We start from the raw sequence: 25,210 nt of genomic DNA, 5'->3' as shown, positions 1-25,210 counted from the left end.
AGGTTCATCCTGTTCTGACTGGGAAGGTCTACAGCCTCTTTGTTTTAGTGGGGATATAGAAGCCATCCACCTGTGGTTTGTGTCCCCAGTACTGGAAATTGAACTCAGTGCCCCTAATACACACTAGATCAGTGTTCTACCCCTGCACCATGGACCACTAATCTGTGTTCTGACACTTGGTGTTCCATACACCTGGCAGATCCTCTGTTAATCAATTGAATACTGACAATATGTAAACAAATGTGCAACAAGCTGAAACATAGAACTGGATCAATGTTCCTGTTCCCATTGCTGAAAATTTTGTTATCCAAGTAAGTGTAGAGTCAACCAGATGAGGATGCAGACCTGTGTGCATTCTGCAACTGTGCCCTCCTCTTCCTCCACAGATGACCACTGCACTGATTTCTTTACCATAGAGTCATTTACCACAGACTCCTCATGGAAGGGGGTCCTGTGCAATAGGCACTGTTTTGTCTGAAAATGTGTGTGTGCTTCATATTCCTAGTAACACATGTAACCAGAGTGATTGATTTCACTGCTGTGTGTCATTCCATTATTTGACCGATCTGCACTCTGTGTCCATTCAATGGGTACTTGTGTTGTTTCTAGTAGTTGGTATCTATGAAGTGCTTCTAAGAACTTTCTCACACACTGTCCATGTTTAGTAATTTCTAGGGTGAAATTTCTGAGTTACCTCACATGGACTGATTAAGTGTGTTTTGGGTTAGATGTGTCACATGCCTGTAATTCAACACTCGATAGGTTCAAGAGTTCGAGATTTCCTAGTTCAAGGCTAGGCTGGGTAACATGACACTTTGAACACAAACAATTAAATAACAAAGGATCAAACTTCTCCACAGTGTTGTTTTCACCCTCAACAGAGGTTGCTTCATGTTCTGGCTCTGGTAGGTCTTATCAATCCCTTATAGTTAGGCACTCTGATGATTCTCGTAGGTAGGAAAACCCAAAGTTTTAGTTGAGGAATAGCTTTAAGATTGACCAGCACTTGAAAGAAAAAGGCACAATAGCTGCTAAAAGACATGGAATTGAAAGGACTTCTGAAACAATCTAGCCTTGATATTTTAAGAATGCCTTAACTTTAAAAGAGAAGTCAAAATAAATATATCTTTCAAATTGAAATAAAAAATGTTTTCAAGTTTTGTTCCTACAGGAGATGAGAGGCTATGGATTTCTTCATTAATGATATTGATCACATGTGATCAGAGGAGACCTCTGAATCTTTTTTTTTTTTTTTTTTTTTTAAACAGGGTTTCTCTGTGTAGCTCTGTGGCCTTTCCTGGAACTCACTCTGTAGCCCAGGCTGGCCTCGAACTCACAGAGATCCACCTGCCTCTGCCTCCCGAGTGCTGGGATTAAAGCTATGCACCACCACCACCTGGCTGACAGGTTCTGAATCTTGACAGGTAATATCTATCAACAAAGGGTACAGCTGGTCTTCCCAGGACTTGGCCATTATCTCAAAATTTCTCAGGATCCCTATAAGATTACCAGCACCACCAGTCATCAGGAAATAGTCTAGAGAACCATGCCCCAAATCACAAAGTATTGTTTATGGATGTTTGTTTGCTATTAAGAGGTTAACTGTAAATGGTTAATGGTCAAAGTCAATCTCTTTCTAAGGAAGAAGTGGGGATATGCTATAGAGATGATGGGGGAAAAGGGTAGATTATTATGATTTAAAAAGGTGGATTATTGGATGTACTTTAATCCAAAAAACAGTTGTTCATTTCAAAATATTTTTACAATGGATGGTATGGATTTTGGTTTATGGACATGAATTTAAAGTCAATTTTGTTATTCTTTATTTATATTTCTACTCTTGTTTAAAATATTACGTTTCTGTCACTAGTTTAGAGTTGTAATACATAATTAAGAAATATAGATTAATAGTCATCTATAATAGTCAAACATAGCTATATTAGTTAGGTTTTTTAGGTATACAAGATATAGTTCAGTTACATAGGTAATCTTCAAACACTTCAAAGACCTTTAGAATATGGCATTTAAAATGTTTTAAGAACTTAGACTTTTTTTGATGGTGAGACACATTTGCTCATGGCAACACCAATTGTTTCAAAGAGGATGATGGGCATCAAAGAAACTCCTTACAGAGTTTGATTTCAATGTGGCAAGGCTAGCCATTTGGGCAAAAAATTGCTCTTGCCTGAACTGCTTGACAGTATGTTGCATAAACTGGACAAGCAGGACCCATAGGAAAGTGATCACTAAACTTTGCCAAAACAAGGTGGGATGGTCCTTCAGGTTCCTGCTTCACAGAGGAAAATGCCAGACATTCTGCAGGGCACAGAGGAAAGCAACTGACAAACTTTGCCAGTATAGGCGGGACAGTCCTTCAAATTTCCTGTTTCACTAAAATGTCTGCCAGAGATTCTAGACCTGTAGGCTGAAGATGGATGCCCCAACGTTGCAGAGGAACACTGGGTAATTGTCCAGGCAGCCAGATGTCTCTGCCATTTTAAGAGTTTTGGAAGTTGCTTGCAATGCACTTCCTGTTTTCTCGGGTAATATTATATCCTTCTTGGGTCTTTGATAGAGTTGAAGACTAGGTAATTATAGTTTTCCTTAGTTATGATAAAAGATAAATTATATATGAAGGTTTAGACTCACAAAAAATAGGATGGATGATAGAGTATTTTCTTTAATTTTGCCAAATACAAATAGGCCGGATATTATAACTGATTCTTGCATGATAACTCTTTTGTTATGTATAATTTTACCATGTTAAAGTTAAAACCTTCCTTCTTGATTAGACAGAAAAGGGGAAATGCTGTGGGATATTTTCTGTAGGCTGTGAATATGTGTTGCTCTCATTGGTTGATAAATAGCTGCTTTGGCTTATGGCAAGGCAGGATAGAGCCAGTTGAGAAATCTAAGGGAGAGACAGGAGAAGAAGGGCAGAGTCTGGCAGATGCCAGCCAGCCACTGAAGGAACAATAGGCCAGCTGTCTAGAAATGAGTAAAGCTAAGCCCATACATTCATAAGTAAGAATAAGCATCTGTGTGACTCATTTGGGAGCTGGGTGGTGGCAGGCTTCCAGAGAGCAAAGAGTAAAGAGTAAAAAACAATCAACATTTTGGTGCCCAACGTGGGGCTTAAATATCCATAAGGACTGAGAAAGCTTGAAAAGAAAAGAACAAAAAAAAAGAGAGAAGGAAAGAAAGAAATGTCTCCTTTAAGAAGTTGTGCTGTACAGCAGAGATTTAAACAGCTTTTTTTTTCATGCTAAATAAAAACTAAAAACTACACAAAACACCTGCCACAGTGCAGGGCACTGCCATTCCAGAGTTGTGGGGTTGGATGCAGTTCCTGGTCATATGAACCTCCAACTGGGCTGTGAGCTTTAGGCTTGGCTCCCACGAACCGAGAAGCCAGCAGAGCCAGCCAACAGAGCCTCACAGAGGACCCAGATGTAGCTTAGCAGCTTGACATTTGCTCATACTGTCAAAATAAAGTCCAAAAGACATGCAGTAAAAGAGGTCCAAATGGGAGAAAACCCTCTAAACAAGTTCCAGTGTGTTTTATAATGTGCATAGGTTTAAGAAAAAGAAAAAGGGTAAAGTCATAAAAAGTGAATAATTTAAAAAATAATAATCTTTAAAGAGAGAGTAATAGAAAAAAAAGCCACCTAACATTGGAAATCCACAGGGAGTCTGGAGCCTATATAGTATTGTGTGGCTTTTGAATTTTTTTTATTGTTGATAAGCAAACGACAGCTGCTAAGAGTCAAGGCATTGAAAGGACTGCTGCATTAACCAGCCTAGATATTTTAAGAATGCCTTAACTTTACAATGGAGATAAAAAAAATATATTTGTTAAATGGAAGTCAAATGCTTTGGAGAAGGGGTTTTGCTTTAGTTTCCATAGGAAACAAGAGGCTGTGGGCTTGTTCCAAGTTAATATGGATCAGGTTTGATCAAAGGAGACTTTCTGAAACTTGATAGTGATATATTGGAATATTGATATGAATTTAAAGTTAATTTGTTATACCGAATGTGTGTTTCTACTCTTCCTTGGGGTTTGTACTTATTCAGCTCATTTAAAAATACAATGGACAATTAAGAAATGAGATTAGTAATTATTCCAAAATAATCAAACTTGTAGCAACATAAGGTTTGTTTTCAAGGTTAAGTAGATATATTTCGATATATGACTGGTTTCAAACACTTCAAAAACCCATAGAATATGGCATTTAAAAAATATTTTGTTAGTTAGGCAATGGTGGCGCACGCCTTTAATCCCAGCACTTGAGAGGTAGAGGAAAGTGGATCTCTGTGAGTTCAAGGCCAGTGTGGTCTACAGAGTGAGTTCTAGGACAGCTAGGGGCTATTACACAGAGAAATCCTATCTTGAAAACCACCCCAAAATATTTTGGTAACCTAAGGTTTTTCATAACATTGAGACACATCTGCTCTGGCAGTACCAATTTACTTCATAAAAGGATGATGGACATCAAAGAACCTCCATATGGAGTTTGCTTTCAGTGTGGCAAGGCTAGCCATTTGGGCAAGAAACTGCTTTGCCTTGACTGCTGACAGTATGCTGTATAAATTAGACATGCCGGGCCTAAAAGAAAGTGACTACTGACCTTTGACAAATAAGACAGGATAGTCCTTCAAAACTCTTGCTTCATAGAAGTCTGCCAGATATTCTAAGCCTGTCATCTGAAGATGGATGCCCTAATGTTGCAGAAGAACTTTAGGTGATTGTCCAGGCACCAAATGTCTCTGTTATTAGGTAATATTAATTCCTTCTGTGGTCATGGATGGAGTTAAAGACTAAATAATTAGAGTTATAGTTTTCCTTAGTTATTATAGAAAATAAATTGGGTATAAAACTTTGGATTCACTAAGATAGGATAGATAATGGAGTATTTTCTTTAAATTTGCCAGACACAAATGAACTGGACATTGTGAATATAGTCCTTGATAATTGTTTATATTGTATATAGTAAGACTCTGTTTAAGTCAAAACCTTTTCTTTTTGTTTAGACAAAAAAGGGGAAATGTTATGGAATAATAATTCAAGATGTATTGCAATCATTTATGCTGTGGAATATTTGTTTAAGATACAAAGACATGTTACATTTGTTTATTAAATAAAATTAACCTGGGATCAGGAGGTTACAACTAACTGACGTGGAATGATAGGGCAGAACCACGTGTAGCTAGGATTCTTAAGTCGGGCTTGAGCTGAAGGACATGCTATGCTGTCTTTTGAGGAGCTGCAAACTAGGAGAGAAGATTAGCTACTTGCTCTTCAGCCTCTCTGAGTGAGCAGAATTTCACCTTGACCTTCCAGTCCTTTGAGTTCTATAGAGGGATAGAGATCTAGATAAAGTTCCCTTCAGCAGCAGTGACAGAGCTGGTGCCTGAGGGGACAGAATTCCTGCCTGGCTGTGGCCATTGCTGCCACATGGCTACTGGTAGCTGTGGAGTTGCCATTGTCAATCAGGACAGCAGTTGCTTAAGGGGCAGCTACTGAATTTAATGAAAAGCAACAACACATTGGCTCCATTTCCTTCAGAGCCCCAGCTCTCAGTAGCCAGGGAGTCCCTTCTGGGCTTTAGGTGGAAGACACTGTGGTAGCCAGTGATAGGACAAGCTGTTAGGATTCTGTACTCTGCAAAAATGGAGATGCTGTTGCCACAATTTCTCAGTTCCTTCTACTGTAACTTTCCTTCACATATGTCCTTCTGTGAGACCAGAAGAGAAGTCCACATTGCCATGGCAGCCAAAGCTCTGTGAACTCAACTCCCTGACCTCTGCTTCCTCCAAACTGCACTTTGGCCAGGTGGTTCCCTATCAACCAAGCAGCAGTTTAGAGCTTTCAAAGAATGGTCTCTAAAACATCATGTTGAGCATTTCCCACTTTCATCACGGTGGCTGTGGGAGTGGTACCAATAACTTGTCACCATCACTGAAGTCCTCAGGATATTCTTTTCACAAAAGTTTTTGTTTTCCAGCCAAGGGAGCAACCAGTGGAGGTTTCCAGAAACTTGAGAACTTAAATATTTCAATGAATCACAAGATTACAGAGGAAGGGTACAGACATTTCTTTCAAGCCCTGGACAACCTGCCAAACTTGCAAATGCTCAACATTTCCAGGCATCTCCCAGAATCCATCCAAGTTCAGGCCACCACTGTCAAGGCTCTGGGTCAGTGTGTGTCCCGACTGCCCAGCCTCACCATTCTTGAGATGTTCAGTTGGCTCCTGGATGAAGAGGACATGAAAGTGATTAATGCTGTGAAGGAGAGACACCCTCAGTCCAAACGCTTGACTGTCTTCTGGAAATGGATAGTGCCCTTCTCTCCTGTCATTCAGAAGTGAAGGATGCAGCCAAGGGCTACTGGCAGTTATAAATACCTAATTGTACTTAGTTGTTTTTGCTCTTTGGCGGGGTGGGGGGGGGGGACGGACCAACACCCAGCTCCCAGCTCCCAAATAAGTCACACACAGAGGTTTATTCTTAATTATACATACCCCGCCTTGCCTTGGCTTGTTTCCTGCCAGCTTTACTTTTACTTTTTTTTTAAAAAGTTTTTTGTTTTTTCATTTTTCTTACCAAGCACACTTCCCACTCTCTCTCCTCCCCAAGCTCCCCCCTACCTCACCCCACCCCTCCTCCCATCCACTTCTCAGAGAGGGTAAAGCCTCTCATGGACTGTCAACAACGTCTTGGCCAGCTTTTCTTAACTGTAATTTATTCCCATCTACGTTTTGCCTCTGGACTTTTGCCTTTCTTCTTACTTCTGTACATCTTACTTTCACTCTTATTCCGTGGCTGGCCGTGTGGTTGAGTGGCTGGTCCCTAGCATCTGCCTCTCTTGGATCTCTCTTGCTCTTTCTTCCTTTCTCACAGATTTCTCCTCCCATGTATTCTGTCTGGCTCCCAGCCCCACCTAGCCCTTTGCCTGCTCTCTATTGGCCGTTCAGCTCATTATTAGTGCATCAGGGGTTTTAGACAGGGAAGCAACACAGCTTCACAGAGTTAAACAAATGCGACAGAAGCCAAGTTAACACACCTTAAAATAATACCTATAATACCTAATTTCCTAATACATTTCACCCTTGCTGAGTATGGTGGTACACACCTGTGCTCTCATCATATAGGAGACTGAGGTGGGAGAATCAGGAGGTTCAGGGCAGCCTTGGTTACATCGGAAGATCCTGTCTCAAAACCAAAGGCACAACTAACCATCATATTAAAGGACATTCATTAACTGTGTAGACTGATGATTATTAAAGCCTGCATGCCCATCACTGAACGTAGAGCAATGATGAGCAGTCCTGGTATGGCCCTACAAGACTAGAGTCGCACTCAATCTCATACTAAGAACCCACCATTGCCAAGGTCAACAGGAAGGGGTGGGGAAGGGAGCATTGATCTATGTAAAAGCCACAAGGAAGGAGCATTTGATGGAGGTAAGAAATGGCCAGTTTAAGGATGAGTCCATCCCACCCATGATGAAGCATGGGTCGATTTTAGCACAGGATGTAGACGACTCTTTCCAGAGATGCTCATTAGTCTTTGCAGGGCTTCTATATATTCACCAGCCTTGGTGTGACCATGCTTGGCCAAACCATCTCCCATCCATTGCCTATGTGAGGAAGAAATTGGGCTTAGAGAAAACTGCTTTTGTTCCAGAGGCTTTTGAGAGCTTTGCATGTGATGTAATGACTTTAAGTCTTTCTTTCTTGTTCCTTTCTGTTTTTTGTTTTGTTTTGTTTTTTTGATACAAGGTTTCACTATGTAGCTTTTAATGGCCTGGAACTGAATATGTAGACCAGGCCTACCTGGAACTTACAGAGATCTGCCTGCCTCTGCCTCCTGAAGGTTGATAATTTTAAAACATTGTCTATAGATACATTAAGGATTTGTGGGTATGTTAACCTGACTATGACAGCATTTTTCATTCCATATGTTTACAAAAGTCTTTTCTTTATACCTGTGTTGTTTCAACTTAAATATTGTATGCTTTTAATTTGTCAATTATACCTCAATAAATCTGGAGGAAAAAGATTTCCAAACACCTAAAAAATTTTTAAAAGCTTTGGTTGTTGGTTAAGCGGTAGCGGCCATGCCAACAGAGGAGAGCGCTGGATGTATCGGTGACGGAAGAGTCACGAGCCATGGTTACCTTTCTAGAGCTTTATTCGGAGAGAAAGGGACACACACACACACACACACACACAGAGAGAGAGAGAGAGAGAGAGAGAGAGAGAGAGAGAGAGAGAGGGAGAGAGAACCACGGAGGGGAGAGAATATGGAAGGAGAGAGTGCTGAAAGAGAGGACTCAGAGAGAGCATGTCCACTTTTTAGACTGGGACACTGTCACAGGCTGGTGACATAATTAAAGACATAATCCTTACATCCCAAACTTTTGCTTATTATTAAAAAAGAGCAGGTAGATGGGAATAGGGGCGTCGTTTCTCTCAAAAGTTGCTTCCAGCTGACTGTTGGACGTCGGTTGGCTCTTTGGGGAATGGGGAAGGAGAGCCTTCGGAGGTAGACAGGCGTTGTGGGATGCTGTCTGCCATCCGTTTGTTCTGGAGACATGTATCCCTCTTGGCTGTGGCTGAGAACCTTCTGTCTGACAAGATGTTGGTGACACAGAAGAAAGCTTAGAGAGAAAAGAATCATTATTATTATATGTTGGTAGATCCGGCCTGTCCAGATGGATTTGAAACATGTTAAGCTTTATCAGAGACAGATTATTTTAAAGCACCTGCTTCCTTTACTAGTTCAGCATCCAGGAGACAGGTGGTCAATTGTTAAAAGCATCTCACAGTAATAGATGTTTACATTAAAGTCTTTTTGTAGTGCCCAGACACTTTTGGGTCTGGGTGTGTAAATACCTTTTAACTGTTACAGTTCTTACCTCATGATCTCTGGCTTCCGATTCTGTGGTGGTCCTGTACCATTACCTGAACAGTGAGTTAGAACAGGGAACTGGGAAGAGAAAAGCTTATGGTGCATGAAAATTTATTTATTTATTTTTTGGAATTAGGGACAAGGCAAAGTTCAGGGATCTGTCTGTATGCACGTGAGAAACACAGACAGTAGATCTGGAGTGAAACAATGAACTCTTATCTTAGCTGGAAATATTTTTTCATTAAGTACCTCTGAAAGTGCAATTAAATCTGGTGAGGTGGTAAGGCTGTCCTCTGTACCCGACAATAAAGGAGAGGTGACATCCCAAAACTCCTAGGACTGAGTCAGTGGTTCTGCAGTGGTTCTGGTGTCCAGAAGGACAGAAATGGATCGCTTCCCTGCTGTGTTCTGGGTTCCCTGCCATGTCTGTAGCCAAGCCTAGGTCTGCTGGAGGTCTTAGCTTGATGCACCCATTCACCTTGGCGCCTGGGCCCAGTCAGCTGACTGGTTGTCTTTCTAGGCGGTACTTTTAACAAGGCTGTTGATGGCCTGGCAGGGCATTTGCTAGCCCGTGGCCTTTTTCCTCACTTAAAACATGGACCCAACAGCTTTTGGGAGTCAGCGAGTGCCAGCACTTGGCAATTTTTTTTTCGGGCTTTTATCTCTACCCTGGCACACCTTAAATGCCACAGATGACTCTTTTGCTTGTGGGGTCAGGAGCCTTGCTCTCCAGATGTTTAAGTCGGGGAGGTCTGGGGAGCAATAGACAGATTTTACTCCGTGCCCTGAATTTTTTTTTTTTCCTGATGATTGATGGCTTAAGGATAGCTTTTGGAAGATCTGCCAGGAGGCAGACTATAAACCTATCGTTTTGGAAGACTTGTCTGAGGCTAAAAAATGATTTTTGGCTTAGGAGCCATCCTGAATATTGTAAACTTATTTGTATGGATCTTAGCTGCTTCCAGATCTGTCTGTGTCTCCCAAAGCAGTTTGAGAATGAGTGGGTGGAGTTAAGGTGAGTTAGGGAGAGAGTCATAGCAGCCGCCCAAGCCCGCCCATTTTTAGCTTGCCCACTGCTATTGGAAGTCAGACAGAAAAGGTTGCATGTGGCAGAGGCAGAAATGGGAAGGGAGAAGGGTTCAGAGCTTTAGCAGAAAGCTTGGGGATAAAGTGACTCTTTTATTTGCAGGTTCGCTGTCAGAAGTTCCCGTGACGCTGTTATGTAGACAGATTGACAGGTACCCGCCCCTATCCGCCAATGTAAGTGGTAAATGTATCTGCCTCTTTGTTCCATGGCTGTAGCCGAGAGAAAAATAAAAAATTAAAATAACAAACCGGGATCAGACTCCAATCTTGGGCATCCTCGAGAGTGAAGAGAGATCTATGAATCAGCTCAAGTTCCCATCCTCTTCATCAAGGAAGGTAAGGGCTGTAGCTCTGCTGCAGTTGGTCCATGGTGGACCCGAGACAGCATTTACCCCCTCGTCAGGAGCAAAACTGTGCCTGCCGTTGCTAGCACAGCCCGAGGACAACCCCTGAGGTGTTCGTTGCAAAGAATATAGTTCAGACTACAGCCGCGAGAACGGCGGACTCACTCACTGTGGGGAAGAATCATGGCGGTAGCAGTAGTGGTAGCTGTGTGGGGGTCCAGCGGAGTCGAGGGACGATTGTGGTCTCGCGGTCTCGCTGGATGGGGTAGGAGGTGGCAGGCAGCAGTGGTCACAGCAGGTCCTCGGTGGTCTATCCAAGTCTGAATGGCACCAAATGTTGGTTAAGCGGTGGCGTTCGCTCGTGGCTGGCTGCCACCTGCCATGGCCATTCTGACTGAGGAGAGCGCTGGATGTCATGAACCATGGTTACCTTCCTAAAGCTTTATTGGGAGAGAAAGGGAGGGAGGGAGGGAGGGAGGGAGGGAGGGAGGGAAAGAGAGAGAGAGAGAGAGAGAGAGAGAGAGAGAGAGAGAGAGAGAGAGAGACACCACTCGGAGGGGAGAGAATACAGAAGGAGAGAGTGCGGAAAGAGAGAGGACACAGAGGGTATGCCCGCGTTTTAGGCTGGGACGCCAACGTAGGCTGGTGATATAATTAAGGACATAATCTGAGTTGGGAAGCATTCTTACTTTTCATTCTGCCCCTTTCTGCACTGTTTTTTTTTTTTAATTTTACAATTCTCTGTTATTTTTATGCTTAAGATAAAAACTCAGGACTTGGGGCTGGAGAGATGGCTCAGAGGTTAAGAGCACTGCTTGCTCTTCCAAAGGTCCTGAGTTCAATTCCCAGCAACCACATGGTGGCTCACAACCATCTGTAATGAGATCTGGTACCTGTGGGGATATGTGCAGACAGAACATTGTATACATAATAAATAAATAAATCTTTAAAAAAAAAAAAAAAACTCAGGACTTGAGAGATGGGTTGGTGGTTAAGAATACTTGTTACTTTCACACAGGACCTGTGTTTGGTTCCCAGCTCCTGGACAGCCTATCTCTATAGGAACAGATAGATTATCTTGTATATTATCTGATTTGACAGTTAATACATTTTAGTCAGAAGTGTTTAGATGTTATATCAGAGTCCAGTGAGAAAACAGAAATGGCAGGTCATTCTGTGCCAGGTAACAAATGAAGTTATGCTTGACAATAAGCTGTGTAAGCAGTGCTCACACCAAAGAAATCAATAAATCAGTAATTAATAACTGGTCTTCTCTATGTTATCCTACTTCACTACTGTAACTCCAATGCGCTCATCACTGGTCTCTAGGAAGCACCTGCTCCATCATAACAAAATTCCTGAAATGTCTATTTCTGGTCACATACTCCATATCCCAACTCTGACTCCTTCAAATGGGCTGCTTTTCTGAACATCTGCTTCATTTTTAAGTTAAAAAAAAAAAAAAGCAAAACAAAACCAGGAAGTCAATTTTATATCAAAGAATAGTACACACAGAGCACAACTGAAATAAGTAATAATAACTGTAAACTCATAAAAATCTATATTAAATATGACTTTACTAAGCTCCAAAAGTCTAGAAAACAGCTTTCATTGGAAGAGTTCTTTACAAGCACGGGTAAGTGTTCTTTCATGCTTACATCCTCTCCCCCAAGCTTTTATCTCTTCCATCCCACCCAAACAACTGTTTTAGCATCACCAGCGACCTCCACGTTGGTACATTCAATGACTGTGTTGCGACCTTCATCTTACTTGTCCTGTTTCCAGCATCTGAGCTACTGATGGGCTGGCTCATCACGGGTCTCTAGGAAACACCTGCTTCATCTGACTGACCTTCGGGCCTCACTCTTGGTTTCCTCCTCAGACAGCTCCAGCTCAGTCCTCTGCTGTTCCTCTTCTAACCACTGGGGGACATCTGATTTCTCCTGACTGTGTGTGAGTGCACTTCCTGGAACACCTCATCCAGCTGAGTGGCTTTAAACTCCATGCCTACACCACCTCCTCCATCTCCAGCTCTAGTCCTGGACTCTTTTTATATAACCCTAATGGGCATTGCACATTTCACATCTCCAAAGATAACTCTTGGCCTTCCCCTTCACTGAAGTACTCTGATGGCACCCTTCATCTCTTGACTCCCACTGGACTCCTCCAGTTGCTTGGGAAACCCTTGGAGTTATCCTTAGCTCTTCTCTTTCATAGTCCATATCTAAGCTAATCCTGGTGATTCCACTTGCAAAATACATCTGATCTAGCTGGGCAGTGGTGTGTCACACCTTTAATTCCAGCACTTGGGAGGCAGAGGCAGGTGTCTCTTTGTGAGTTAGAAGCCAGCCTGGTCTACATGATGAGCTCCACACCAGCCATAGTGAGACCCTGCCTCAAAAAACAAACAAACAAACAAACAAACAAACAACACCAAGCAGATTCAACTGGGTAGCCCCCTTCCTTTTTTGTTATCAGTGGTGTATTTTTACCATGCTATCAGAAGCTCCCCCGGAAGTCAGATCATGTTCTCCCTCCGCTTTACTATTCTTCACTGGACTCTCAGCTTAAATTATCCTAGGCAAGAACTTTACCAACTGAGCTACAACCTCAACCAAAGGAAAGTTTATGCCATTGATACATTTGCCGAAATTGTAGAATTATATTTAATGGTCAAATTGTTGAGGAATTAAAACAAAGATCAAGAATAATATATAGTATCCATTAATATTAATTAGCATTATGGTCAGCAATATATGCAATCAGGCAAGAAAATGGAAGAATGTTAAAGACAGAATTCAGTATTTAGATATGTATCCAGAAGTGTGAGGAGATTACAATGAAAGAGTCTTGTACATTGTCAGTGAACATTTAAAATGCAGAGTTTTTTTAAGTTCACTTGCAAGGGCCACAAAAATCTATAAGGTGCTAAAATAAAGGTGACATTGGATGCAGATATAGCAATATCATTAGTGAAAAGTGAGTTTCACTGGGGAGATTTTTTTTTTTGGTTTTTTTTTTTATTATTATTATTATTATTATTATTATTATTATTATTATTTTATAACACCATTCAGTTCAACATAATAGCCACAGAATCCCCTGTTCTCCCCCTCTCGCCCACCCCTCCCCCCAGCCCACCCCCCATTCCCACCTCCTCCAGATCAAGGTCTCCCCCGAGGACCGGGGTTGACCTGGTAGACTCAGTCCAGGCAGGTCCATTCCCCCCTCCCAGACCGAGCCAAGTGTCCCTGCATAAGTCCCAGGATTCAAACAGCCAACTCATGCAACGAGCCCAGGACCTGGCACCAATGCACAGCTGCCTCCCAAACAGATCAAGCCAAATGACTGTCTCACCCGTTCAGGTGGCCTGATCCAGTTGGGGGCCCCTCAGCCTTTGGTTCATAGATCCTGTGCTTCCATTCATTTGGTTATTTGTCCCGGTGCTTTATCCAACCTTGGCTTCAACAATTCTCGCTCATATAAATCCTCTTCTTACTCACTAATTAGACTCCCAGTGCTCCACCTCACTGGGGAGATTTTACAGATGAAAGAGTCAGCAGTGTGAAGAGCCTGTCTGACCTCTGGACTTCCTGTGGAAGAAAACACACCGAGGAAGAATGGAATTTTATTACTTACAGGAAAACGGAATTGGTATTCATCATGTTAAGCAAAGTCCGCTGGACAGATAGTGCATGCTTTATCTCGCTTGGAATCTAGAGTTAATAAGTGCATAAGCATGAAGCAGAAGATGACTCCAGAGGGAGAGGAAGGGATATGAAGGGAGGGAAAGTGAGGAAAGAGAGAAGGAACAGGGAGGAAAGAAAACAGCTGACATTTTCTCATGCAAAATCTAGAATCCCCCACCTGATAGGACCACACAAAGTGTGTGTGGGACAGGAAAGCAGAAGTAGGAAGAGGAAGGGGTCTTGTAAGGAAGGACCACAGTGGGAGTGGCAGGTACCAACAGGAGACTGATAGACATGGAAACATCGTGAGATCCATATTTTATATATAATATATATATATATATATATTATTTTACAATACCATTCAGTTCTACATATCAGCCATGGGTTCCCCTATTCTCCCCTCTCCCACGTCCTCCCCTTACCCCCAGCCCACCCTACGTTCCCACCTCCTCCAGGACAAGTCCTCCCCCGAGGACTGCGATCAACCTGGTAGACTCAGTCCAGGGAGGTCCAGTCCCTTCCTCCCAGACTGAGCCAAGTGTCCCTGCATAAGTTCCAGGTTTCAAACAACCAACTCATGCAATGAGCACAGGACTTGGTCCCACTGCCTAGTTGCCTCCCAAACTGATCAAGCCAATCAACTGTCTCACCTATTCAGAGGGCCCCTCAGCCTTTGGTTCATAGTTCATGGGTTTCCATTCATTTGGCTATTTTTTTTCAATAATTGAGTAAAACTGAAATTTATTATATGCCACAGTCGTCCTAGGGACCTCCATGCTATATATATAGCCTCTATGGTTCTATGGGTTGTGGTCTGATTGTTCTTTATTTTATATCTAGAATCCACCTATGAGTGAGTACATACCATAACTGTCTTTCTGGGTTTGGGTTACCTCACTCAGGATGATTTTTTCTAGTTCCATCCATTTGCCTGCAAATTTCATGCTTTCATTGTTTTTCTCTGCTGAGTAGTACTCCATTGTGTATATGTACCACATTTTTTTCATCCATTCTTCCGTTGATGGGCATCTAGGTTGTTTCCAGGTTCTGGCTATTACAAATAGTGCTGCTATGAACATAGCATGAGCATGTATCTTTATGGTATGAATCAGCATTCCTTGGGTATATGCCCAAGAGGGGGATGGCTGGGTCTTGAGGTAGTTCGATTCCTAATTTTCTGAGAAACCGACATACTGATTTCCACAGTGGTTGTACAAGTTTACATTCCCACCAACAGTGGAGGAGTGTTCCCTTTGCTCCACATCCTCTCCAACATTGGTTGTCATTGGTGTTTTTGATCGTAGCCATTCTAACAGGTGTAAGGTGGTATCTCAGAGTCGTTTTGATTTGCATTTCTCTGATGATTAAGGATGTTGAGCATTTCTTTAAATGTCTTTCAGCCATTTGTAGTTCTTGTTTTGTGAATTCTCTGTTTAGCTCTTTAGCCCATTTTTTAATTGGACTGTTCAGTACTTTGATGTCTAGTTTCTTGAGTTCTTTATATATTGTGGAGATCAATCCTCTGTAAGATCCATATTTTTATATACTAACTGAAGAGATTATCTTCTAAGAATGGACTGTTTACAGCTGGATGCAGGATGGAAAGTGTGTCACAAGACACCACTGCTTTAACACAGAAGTCAGGAGGGGCTGGTAGAACCTGGTTATCTGACCATAATGGCTTCTAGGTAAGAGAAACAGCCCTTCAGGTCTAGACAGATAATCTGAGGTACACGCCAGGGCTGCTGGTAACAGCTAGAAGCCCTACTAACTCCAAAATTTTTTAAATATCCTAAGGCGAAGAAAATGTGCATCTGGGCCCCCGGGCTTCATGTTTCCTTAAGATGTTGTAGGGTGTGTGGTTCAAAGTACAGACTCCCAAGGCTGCCTGGTTACTCCTTAACCCTACTGCCTGGGTTTCCTCTTTTGTAAAATGGAGATAGCATACCCGACTTGTTTGGGCTGTTAAAGATGGTATGTCCAAGCTTTTAATATTGTAACATGGCATTGTCATCTATAAAGTTCATGCTGGAGAACTGCATGACCAAGTTACCAAGTGAAAAAATAATTCATGGAAGAATCTCATAGTATTTGATGTCAGCTTAAAACTTTTGTGTAGGGGTCATGTTTCTAGCTCTCCAGAGGTGCAGGAAGCCTGCACACTGGGGGTTGGGCTCATCTGGCCTTGAGGGTGGCCAGTTTCCACACTAGTTGGTTCTCTAGGGCTAGTCAGATTGGGCGAGCAGCTGGGAGAATTCTTATTTGGGGCCTCTGGGTTTGCAGCTGTGTGGAATAGCTGATGGAGATGAGGCAGGGGGAACTGCCTGGCCCTGCACGGACTGATTTAGTCCTGTATTTTATGTCTTCTTGTCACAGGCATGCTGCATCTCCATCTCAGGACCCGAGATGGGACAGAAGTCTCCCTGGAGACACTGTTCATCCAACCTGTGCTTGTCTTTGGCTTACTTTCTTGCTTACTACTATTCCATGTAGTATCCACCTTCTGAAATTTGTTAAAATACTCTGTGTTGATCATTTTTCTGGTTTCTTAGTTTTTATGGGTTTGTTCTTTTAAAAAAAATCACCTTAATAATGTTATATAACATTTGCTAATAATAACCTAAATGTGCTTAAAGTGTATTCAGGAAAACAAGTCTAGTCACAACATTTCTGGGCATCAAATGAGGGAGTGTCCACACCAACTTTCCAATTCTCTATGGACACCAACAAGATGTTCCATGATTTAGTTAAATTCTGGTAGTACCCAGAGATAGTTTATGCCAAAGGATTGTTTGAAATGAGCTTTCAACTTCTGGCTTTGACTTTGTAGACAGCTTGGAGTCATTTTCTGAAGTACTTCTCTGACATTTAGCCCTTTTCCAGGATAAATCTTGACTCCCTGATCTTTCCATCATAAAGTAAAAGATCTGGATTCAGCCTGGCAGTGGTGGCACAGGCCTTTAATCCCAGCACTCGGGAGGCAGAGCCAGGAGGATCTCTGTGAGTTTGAGGCCAGCCTGGTCTACAGAGCAAGACCCAGGACAGGTGCCAAAACTACACAGAAAAACCCTGTCTGGAAAAACCAAAAAAGAAAAAAAAAAAAAAAAAAGATCTGGATTCAAATATTCAAATCATATAAGGAGCTCCTTATTTTTGTTTATTTGTTCAGTTATTGATTGTTATTCTATTTTTAATTTTAAAAGATTTATTTTTCATTAAAATTTATGCACAATATATTTTGTGCATACCATATTCTTCCCTTCTGCCAATTCCTCCCAGACACTTCACACCATCTTTACCCACCCAGGTTCATTTTCTTTCTCTCTCAAAAACAAAACACAAACAGCAAAAAACAAAAATCAAAACAAACAAACAAAACACCAATAAGGCAAAAAAAAGTCAAAACACAATAAAAAGCACACACACACACACACACACACACACACACACACACACACACACACACACGATGTCTCCTGTGCTGATCAACTACTCCTGGGTATGGGGTCTGTCCTGGGGTGTGGTTGATATTGCCAGTGACACTCCATTGGAGAAAACTGATTTTCTCTTTCCCAGCAGGTATCAATTGCAAATAGCTTCTGGGTTAGAGGTGGTACTTTCTATTTCCTTTTTCTGTGCTGGGATTTTGTCTGGTTTGCACATTTGCAGGTCTTCTGCATACTGTCACAGTCTCTGTGAGTTTGTGTCCCTGTTTCCTTGGTGTCAACCACGACCTCTGGCTCTTACATTCATTCCACCTCCTCTTCTGCATAGACTCCTACGTCTTGAGGGGAGAGCATTGGTGAAGAGATCCCTCAGGACTGAGTGCTCCAAAGTCTCTCATACTCTGCATGCTGTCCAATTGTGTGCCTCTGTGTTAATTACCATCCACTGAAAGAAGCTTCTCTGATGAGGATTGCGCTATGCCCTGATCAATGGGTAGAGCAGTATATCATTAAGAGACATTTTAATGCTATGATCCTTCAGCATAATAATAGAATTAGAATAGAAGCCCCTAGACCCGTGGTTCTACACCTTCCTAATACTGCAACCCTTTAATACAGTTCCTCATGTTGGAGTGACCACCAACCATAAAATTATTTTCATTGCTGCTTTGTAACTGTAATTTTTATTGTTATGAATCATAATGTAAATATCTGGTATTTCCAATGTGACCCATATGAAAAGGTTATTCAACCCCAAAGGGTCATGACCCACAGGTTGAGAAGTGCTGCCCTAGACCCATGACCTATCTAGTCTCAGGTTCCTGGTCACTTTAGCAGTGTCGGGTATGGGTTCCATCTCATGGAGTGGACCTTAAATCCAACTTTAAAAGGAATTGGTTACTTCCATAACATTTGTGCCACTATGACACCAGTATATCTCCTGGAAAGGTCACTCCTATAGGTTAGCAAGGTTTGTAGGCGGGTGATATTTATGATCACTTTCCTACTCCAGTCTCATGAGGAGTACCTTTCAGTACTATGAATACCAGTCAGCAAGAGTGAAGCTTCTAGTTAGGTACCTGGTAAACTTCTCTGTGTTCAATGACATAGTTAAGTATTGTCCTCAGCAATAGAGCCTTCCATTAGGTTGTAGAGAGTAACTGATGGTTTTGACAATAGCCCATAGTGTTGTGGGGCTGTGTATGGGCTGTTCCTGGCCAAGGAATCAACAGCTGCAACCCATTCCTGGCCCTGGTCTTGCTTGTTGGCATATGATATAATGTTGGCATTATATCCCCCATTATATGATGACTCCATTTAAATTCCTTTCATATATGTATATATTTTAGGAAAAGTACCCAGAGGCTTAATATTACTTACAAATGCTTGGCTGATAGCTCAGGTTTATTACTAACTAGCTCTTACTACTTAAATGAACCCATTTCTATTAATCTATCTATTGCCACGTGGTTGTGGCATTACTTCCTTTTCTACAAGTCTTGCTTCCTCAACGGACGGCACGCACCCCCCCATTTTCCACTCTTCTTCTCCTCTATCTCTGCTTGGATTTCCCACTGGCTCTATCAGCCAGAGTTGAGGAAACTGCCAGCTTCAAAGGAAAAATGTGGTGATATTTGGTTTGTGCTCTAACAAATAAAGCTTGCCTGGAGATCAGAGGGCAGAGCTAGCCACTAGTTAACCACAGAGGCCAGGCAGTGATGGCTCACAACCTTAATCCAAGCACATGGCAGGAGGAAACAGGAAGTGCTATGGGTGGTCAGAGAGAGGAATATAAGGTGGGCAGAGACAGGAGCTTGGCCCTTTTCGGCTGAGGAGTTGCCGAGGTAAGAGGTGTCTGTGGCTGGCTGCTCTTTGTCTCTGATCTTTCAGCATTTACCTCATATCTGGCTCCTGGTTTTTTATTATTAAGACCAATTAGATTCGTGTTACAGAAAATGTCTTACAGTAGCACACAGTGTTAACTATATCCTAAAGTATTCAAATAAAATCCCACACATTGTCATCCCCTGAGGTCCTGACTCACCTACTGAAGCAGTAACTTCAAGCATCCACTGGTCACTTCCCTGACTGTGGGATTTGACTTTTAGTGCCTCAGATATTTTCTCACTGTTCCCATTAAAGGTCTACCACCAGATCCTGTGTCAGAAAACAAAAGAAAATACAAACAAGGAAGAAAGAAGAGGCTGGACCAACGAGATGTCTCAGTGCATCAAGGTACCTGCCACCAACATAGTGCCCTCGGTGGATCCCTGGAACCTCATGGTGGAAATTGGAATTGGAAAGAACCAATTCCCACAAGTTATCCTTTAATCTCTATCTGTGTATGACCTGGCATGTGGAGTGACTACTGTTATGTCAGCCAGACACAGGCTAGAGTCATCAGAGAGGAAGGAGCCTCAGTTGAGGAAATGCCTCCATGAGATCCAGCTGGAAGGCCTTTTCTCAATTAGTGATCAACCAGGAAGGGCCCAGCCCACTGTGGGTGGTTCCCTTCCTGGGTTGGTGGTCCTGGGTTCTATAAGAAAGCAGGCTGAGCAAGCCATGGGGAGCAAGGCAGTAAGCAGCACCAATCCATGGCCTCTGCATCAGCTCCTGCCTCCAGGTTCCTGCCCTGTTTAAGTTCCTGCCTTCAGTACTTTTGATGATGAACTGTTATGTGGAACTATGAGAGAAATAAACCCTTTCCTCCCCAAGTTGCTTTGGTCATGGTTCCATCAGAGCAGTAGTAACCATAGCTAAGACATGTACACACACACACACACACACACACACACACACACACACACACACACACACACACACGAGAGAGAGAGAGAGAGAGAGAGAGAGAGAGAGACAGACAGACAGACAGACAGACAGACAGACAGACAGACAGACAGAGAGACAGAACAAGATTTATAAGCATTTTTTCAGGAAAGAAAGAAGATGACAAGGAGTGTGGGAAGCAGGTACTCACATACAGATGTTAGTGGAGGGGAGTGTGGGAGGGAGGTGCTCACATACAGATGTTAGTGGAGGGGAGTGTGGGAGGGAGGTGCTCACACACAGATGTTAGTGGAGGGGAGTGTGGGAGGGAGGTGCTCACATACAGATGTTAGTGGAGGGGAGTGTGGGAGGGAGGTGCTCACATACAGATGTTAGTGGAGGAGAGTGTGGGAGGCAGGTACTCACATACAGATGTTAGTGGAGGGGAGTGTGGGAGGCAGGTATTCACATACAGATGTTAGTGGAGGAGAGTGTGGGAGGCAGGTATTCACATACAGATGTTAGTGGAGGAGAGTGTGGAAGGGAGATCCTCACATACAGATGTTAGTGGAGGAGAGTGTGGGAGGCAGGTATTCACACACAGATGTTAGTGGAGGAGAGTGTGGGAGGCAGGTATTCACATACAGATGTTAGTGGAGGAGAGTGTGGGAAGCAGGTACTCACATACAGATGTCAGTGGAGGAGAGTGTGGGAGGCAGGTATTCACATACAGATGTTAGTGGAGGAGAGTGTGGGAGGCAGGTATTCACATACAGATGTCAGTGGAGGAGAGTGTGGGAGGGAGGTATTCACATACAGATGTTAGTGGAGGAGAATGTGGAAGGGAGGTCCTCACATACAGATGTTAGTGGAGGAGAGTGTGGGAGGGAGGTATTCACATACAGATGTTAGTGGAGGAGAGTGTGGGAGGCAGGTACTCACATACAGATGTTAGTGGAGGGGAGTGTGGGAGGCAGGTATTCACACACAGATGTTAGTGGAGGAGAGTGTGGGAGGCAGGTATTCACATACAGATGTTAGTGGAGGAGAGTGTGGGAAGCAGGTACTCACATACAGATGTCAGTGGAGGAGAGTGTGGGAGGGAGGTATTCACATACAGATGTTAGTGGAGGAGAATGTGGAAGGGAGATCCTCACATACAGATGTTAGTGGAGGAGAGTGTGGGAGGGAGGTATTCACATACAGATGTTAGTGGAGGAGAGTGTGGGAGGCAGGTATTCACATACAGATGTTAGTGGAGGACAGTGTGGGAGGGAGGTATTCACATACAGATGTTAGTGGAGGAGAGTGTGGGAGGGAGGTGCTCACATGCAGATGTTAATAGAGGACTCTGTATCCTGGCTTATGCTGTGCTCTGAATGGGAAAAGTCTCCTACAAGCAGCTCATGTGTCTGAGCATTTGGTTTCCAGCTGGGATGCCATTGGTAAGATGTTGGGACCATTAAGAGGTGGAGCCTGGGGGAGGAAGTGGGTCACTGGGGACAGGCTTGAGACTTTATTATAGCCTGGTGCCACTTCCTGTCATTTTCTCTGCGTCCTTGCTGCTGATGCACTGTGACCACTGACTTCCTGCACCTGACACCAGGTCTCCTGTGCCCCGGTGGAAATATATCTTCAAACTGTAAGTCAGAATAAACCTTGTTTTCTGTGATCTGCTTTGTCAGAAAAGTCACTACAGGCTGTTCTAGTGAAAATGAAAGCAACTAAGCAAAGCCTTAAGCTGCCAAGTCAGGGCCAGTTCCTTCTTTACAGGGAGGGAGCAGGATGCTAGAGTGGGGCGATTGTGTCCATAGATAAGAACATGACCTTTGTCTCATGATCACTAAGGAGACTGTAAGGGGAGGATATACAGAGACAACTGTATTAATACCTAGAAAAAAAAATAAGAAAAAATAACTAAAAAATAAGAGTTGAGTAACCCGAGGATTGAGAGAACTCCAGAGGGACCGTTGCTGGGGTGGATTTTACACAGTAGTGAGAAGAACTCTTTATGGTGCACTAGGTGTTGTCAGATGTGTAACTGCTCCAAGGGAAACCTGTGCTAGGTGTCAGATGAAAGAGCATGCTTCACTGAAAGACCCGTTTTAGTTAGGAAAGCACATGCCTGCTCTCCAGAACTTCAAAGGCGGAAACAGGAATCGCTGTCATCAGAACTGGGCTGTGGGCAGTCTGTGGGGTATTTCCTTGGTGTTAATCGATGTGGGAGGGTCCAGCCCACTGCGGGCAGTGGTGCCCTCAGGGCATGTGGTCCTGTGTTGTATAAGAAAATAAACCAGTCCCAGCAGAGGCAGGCAGATCTCTGATTCAAGGCCAGCCTGGTCTGGTCTAAAATGCAAGTTCCAGTGCATCCAGGGCTACACAGAAAAACCCTGTCTTGAAAAAGAAACAAGTAAATAAATATAATAATAAAAAAGGTAGAGAAAAGAAATTAAGCTAAGAAAACTATGGGAAGTTAAGCCAGTAAGCAACATTCTTCCGCAGTCTCTGCTTCAGTGTTTACCTCCAGTTTCCTGCGTTTAGTTCCTGCCCTGATTTCCCTTGATGGTGAACCATGTTGTGGGATAGTTGTTTACACAGTATGAAGATATCAATGTGATCGGTTTCATAAAGAGCTGAGTATCCAGTAGCTAGGCAGGAGAGAATAGGTGGGTCTCCTGGGGAAAGAGAGGAACTTGGATGAATCTAGGCACTCTAGAAATGATAGCAAGACAGAGAGTCGGGCATACAGGATGGAAGAGAGGTAAATAGCCTCGTGGCAGAATGCAGATTAATAGAAACAGGATAATTTAAGTCCTAAGTGCTAGTTGGGAACAAGCCTAAGCGAAAGGCGAAGCTTTCATAATTAATAAATCTCTGTGTCCTTATTGGGGAGCTGGCGGTCCGACAAGGACGTTCAGCTACAGAACCACCACTGTAAGCAGAAATAAACCCTTTCCTCCTATGTTGCTTTTGGTCAGGGTGCTCATCACAACAAAATACAACTAACCAGAAGACCAATCATCTGCTTTCCTTGTCCTCTCAGAAAATGGCCACTCACGGGGAGGCCTCCGAGGAGCGGATTTCCGAGATTGATTATGAGTTTCTCCCTGAGCTCTCTGCTCTTCTCGGTGTGGATGCAGCCCAGCTTGCAAAGAGTCAAGAAGAAGAAGAGCATCAGGAACGAATGAAAATGAAGAAAGGTTTTAACTCGCACATGCGCAGTGAGGCCAAGCGATTAAAGACTTTCGTGACCTATGACACGTTCAGATCATGGACTCCGCAGGAGATGGCAGCCGCTGGGTTTTACCACACTGGGGTGAAACTTGGGGTTCAGTGCTTCTGCTGCAGCTTAATCCTCTTTTGCACCAGCCTAAGGAAAACTCCCATAGAAAGCCACAGGAGATTGCGCCCAGGATGCGAGTTCCTTTTGGGCAAAGACGTCGGTAACATCGGCAAGTATGACATCAGGGTGAAGAGTCCCGAGAAGCTGAGAGGTGGCAAAGCAAGGTACCAAGAAGAGGAGGCCAGACTGGAGTCCTTTGAGAACTGGCCGTTTTATGCCCATGGGACATCGCCCCGTGTGCTCTCAGCAGCTGGCTTTGTCTTTACAGGTAACTGGATTCTATATTCTGAGGTATTTCTTTGGAGTTTAAAATTTACGTTCCAATGTAGGCAATATTTCATTATCAGTCCTCAGTGGTGGACTGTGTTACATTAGACATAACGTGGATTTCATCAACTTTCAACTTTAACAAATTTACTTCTGCTTTAATATACATTTAATATAGCATTATTAGTCTATATTATATATATACATGTATACATGCACACATATATGTGTATATATATAAAAATAAAATGTTGCTTTTCTTTTAATATAGACCTGGTGAGTACCAGCAGTGGGCTGAGTGTAGAACTTACTGCTAAAGAGCTTACCTAGCACATTCAATTCCCTGGGCTGTGTATATGAGGAAGGCCATGGGCTGGGGGATGGAGGTCCAGAGCTCAGAAGGGAGTCTTTTAGGGCAGTGGGACTGTGGGCAGGGATTCAGCCAGAGACGTCATGGAAGAACAGGCATGCTGGAGTCTGTCTTGTTCTGGAACAAGATGATCAGCTCCAATGTCTCACCTGGTGCCATTGCTGGCCAGTCAAAACATGTCACTGCATCTGCAGGTAAAAGGGACACCGTGCAGTGTTTCTCCTGTGGTGGATGCTTGGGAAACTGGGAAGAAGGAGACGATCCTTGGAAGGAGCATGCCAAGTGGTTCCCCAAGTAAGCAGGCAAACCCTTTATTCTTAAACTTTTCAGTTTTAATAAACGTTTTAAAAGATTCATTCCCTTTTTATTTTATGTATACACCCCCATATATATGTGTGTGTGTGTGTGTACACATATATATTTGTACATATATGCATATATGTGTCTGTGTATACTATGGTGTGCCTGTGCCCACAGAGGCCAGAAGAGGGCATCAGAGCCCCTGGACTTGGACTTGGTTGTGAGCTGTCATGTGGGTCCAGGTCCCCTGGAAGAGCAGCAAGTGCTCTTCACCACTGAGTCATCACCTCTCCAGACCGGCTTTAGCCGGTTTCAGGTTTTTGTTTGTTTATTTAAATTTTAATTTATGTTCATTGGTGTTTTGCCTGCATGTATGTCTGTGTGAGGGTGTCAGAAGCCCTGGACCTGAAGTTACAGACAGGTGTGAGCCACCATGTGGCTGCTGGGAATTGAACTCAGGACCTCTGCAAGAGCAGCCAGTGTTCTTAACCACTGAGCCATCTCTTCAGCATCCAGTTTCAGGTTTTTAAAAGCAAAATAAAGCTAGAGACAAAGGAGCCACATTATTGGATTTTCCCTTTGAGTTTTATTTATATCTTTCCTGAATCCAAATTATGATAACTCTAGAATTTTTCAAAGAAAAAGGACTTCATCATATTGTGAAAAGTATGAATCACTTGA

The 25,210-nt window shown here is 43.1% G+C and overlaps 4 protein-coding genes across 4 annotated transcripts in view; all 4 read left to right on the top strand.

Moving 5' to 3' along the window:
* The window catches only part of LOC102917640 (baculoviral IAP repeat-containing protein 1a-like), a 45,640-nt gene extending 39,237 nt beyond the window's left edge, over window positions 1-6,403 (top strand). The window contains exon 15 of the mRNA XM_076551958.1: window positions 6,006-6,403. Coding sequence (XP_076408073.1) covers window positions 6,006-6,370 — 365 coding nt within the window. The 3' untranslated portion in view covers window positions 6,371-6,403. The remainder of the gene's footprint in view (window positions 1-6,005) is intronic.
* Window positions 1-25,210, top strand: part of LOC102917948 (baculoviral IAP repeat-containing protein 1a-like) — a 152,437-nt gene that overhangs the window by 95,883 nt on the left and 31,344 nt on the right. The window lies entirely within an intron of this gene.
* The window catches only part of LOC102927230 (baculoviral IAP repeat-containing protein 1e-like), a 34,774-nt gene continuing 31,344 nt past the window's right edge, over window positions 21,781-25,210 (top strand). The window contains exons 1-3 of the mRNA XM_076551964.1: window positions 21,781-21,891; window positions 23,228-23,860; window positions 24,424-24,523. Of these exons, the coding sequence (XP_076408079.1) occupies window positions 23,296-23,860; window positions 24,424-24,523 (665 nt within the window). The 5' untranslated portion in view covers window positions 21,781-21,891; window positions 23,228-23,295. The remainder of the gene's footprint in view (window positions 21,892-23,227; window positions 23,861-24,423; window positions 24,524-25,210) is intronic.
* LOC102926929 (baculoviral IAP repeat-containing protein 1b-like) overlaps window positions 21,820-25,210 on the top strand; it is an 80,006-nt gene continuing 76,615 nt past the window's right edge. Inside the window, exon 1 of the mRNA XM_076551961.1 lies at window positions 21,820-21,891. The gene's annotated coding sequence lies outside the window, so the exon portion shown is untranslated. The remainder of the gene's footprint in view (window positions 21,892-25,210) is intronic.

The sequence above is a fragment of the Peromyscus maniculatus genome, chromosome 15 (assembly GCF_049852395.1).
Source record: "Peromyscus maniculatus bairdii isolate BWxNUB_F1_BW_parent chromosome 15, HU_Pman_BW_mat_3.1, whole genome shotgun sequence".
Taxonomy (NCBI): Eukaryota; Metazoa; Chordata; class Mammalia; order Rodentia; family Cricetidae; genus Peromyscus; species Peromyscus maniculatus.
This window is presented reverse-complemented; position numbering and strand designations above follow the sequence as displayed.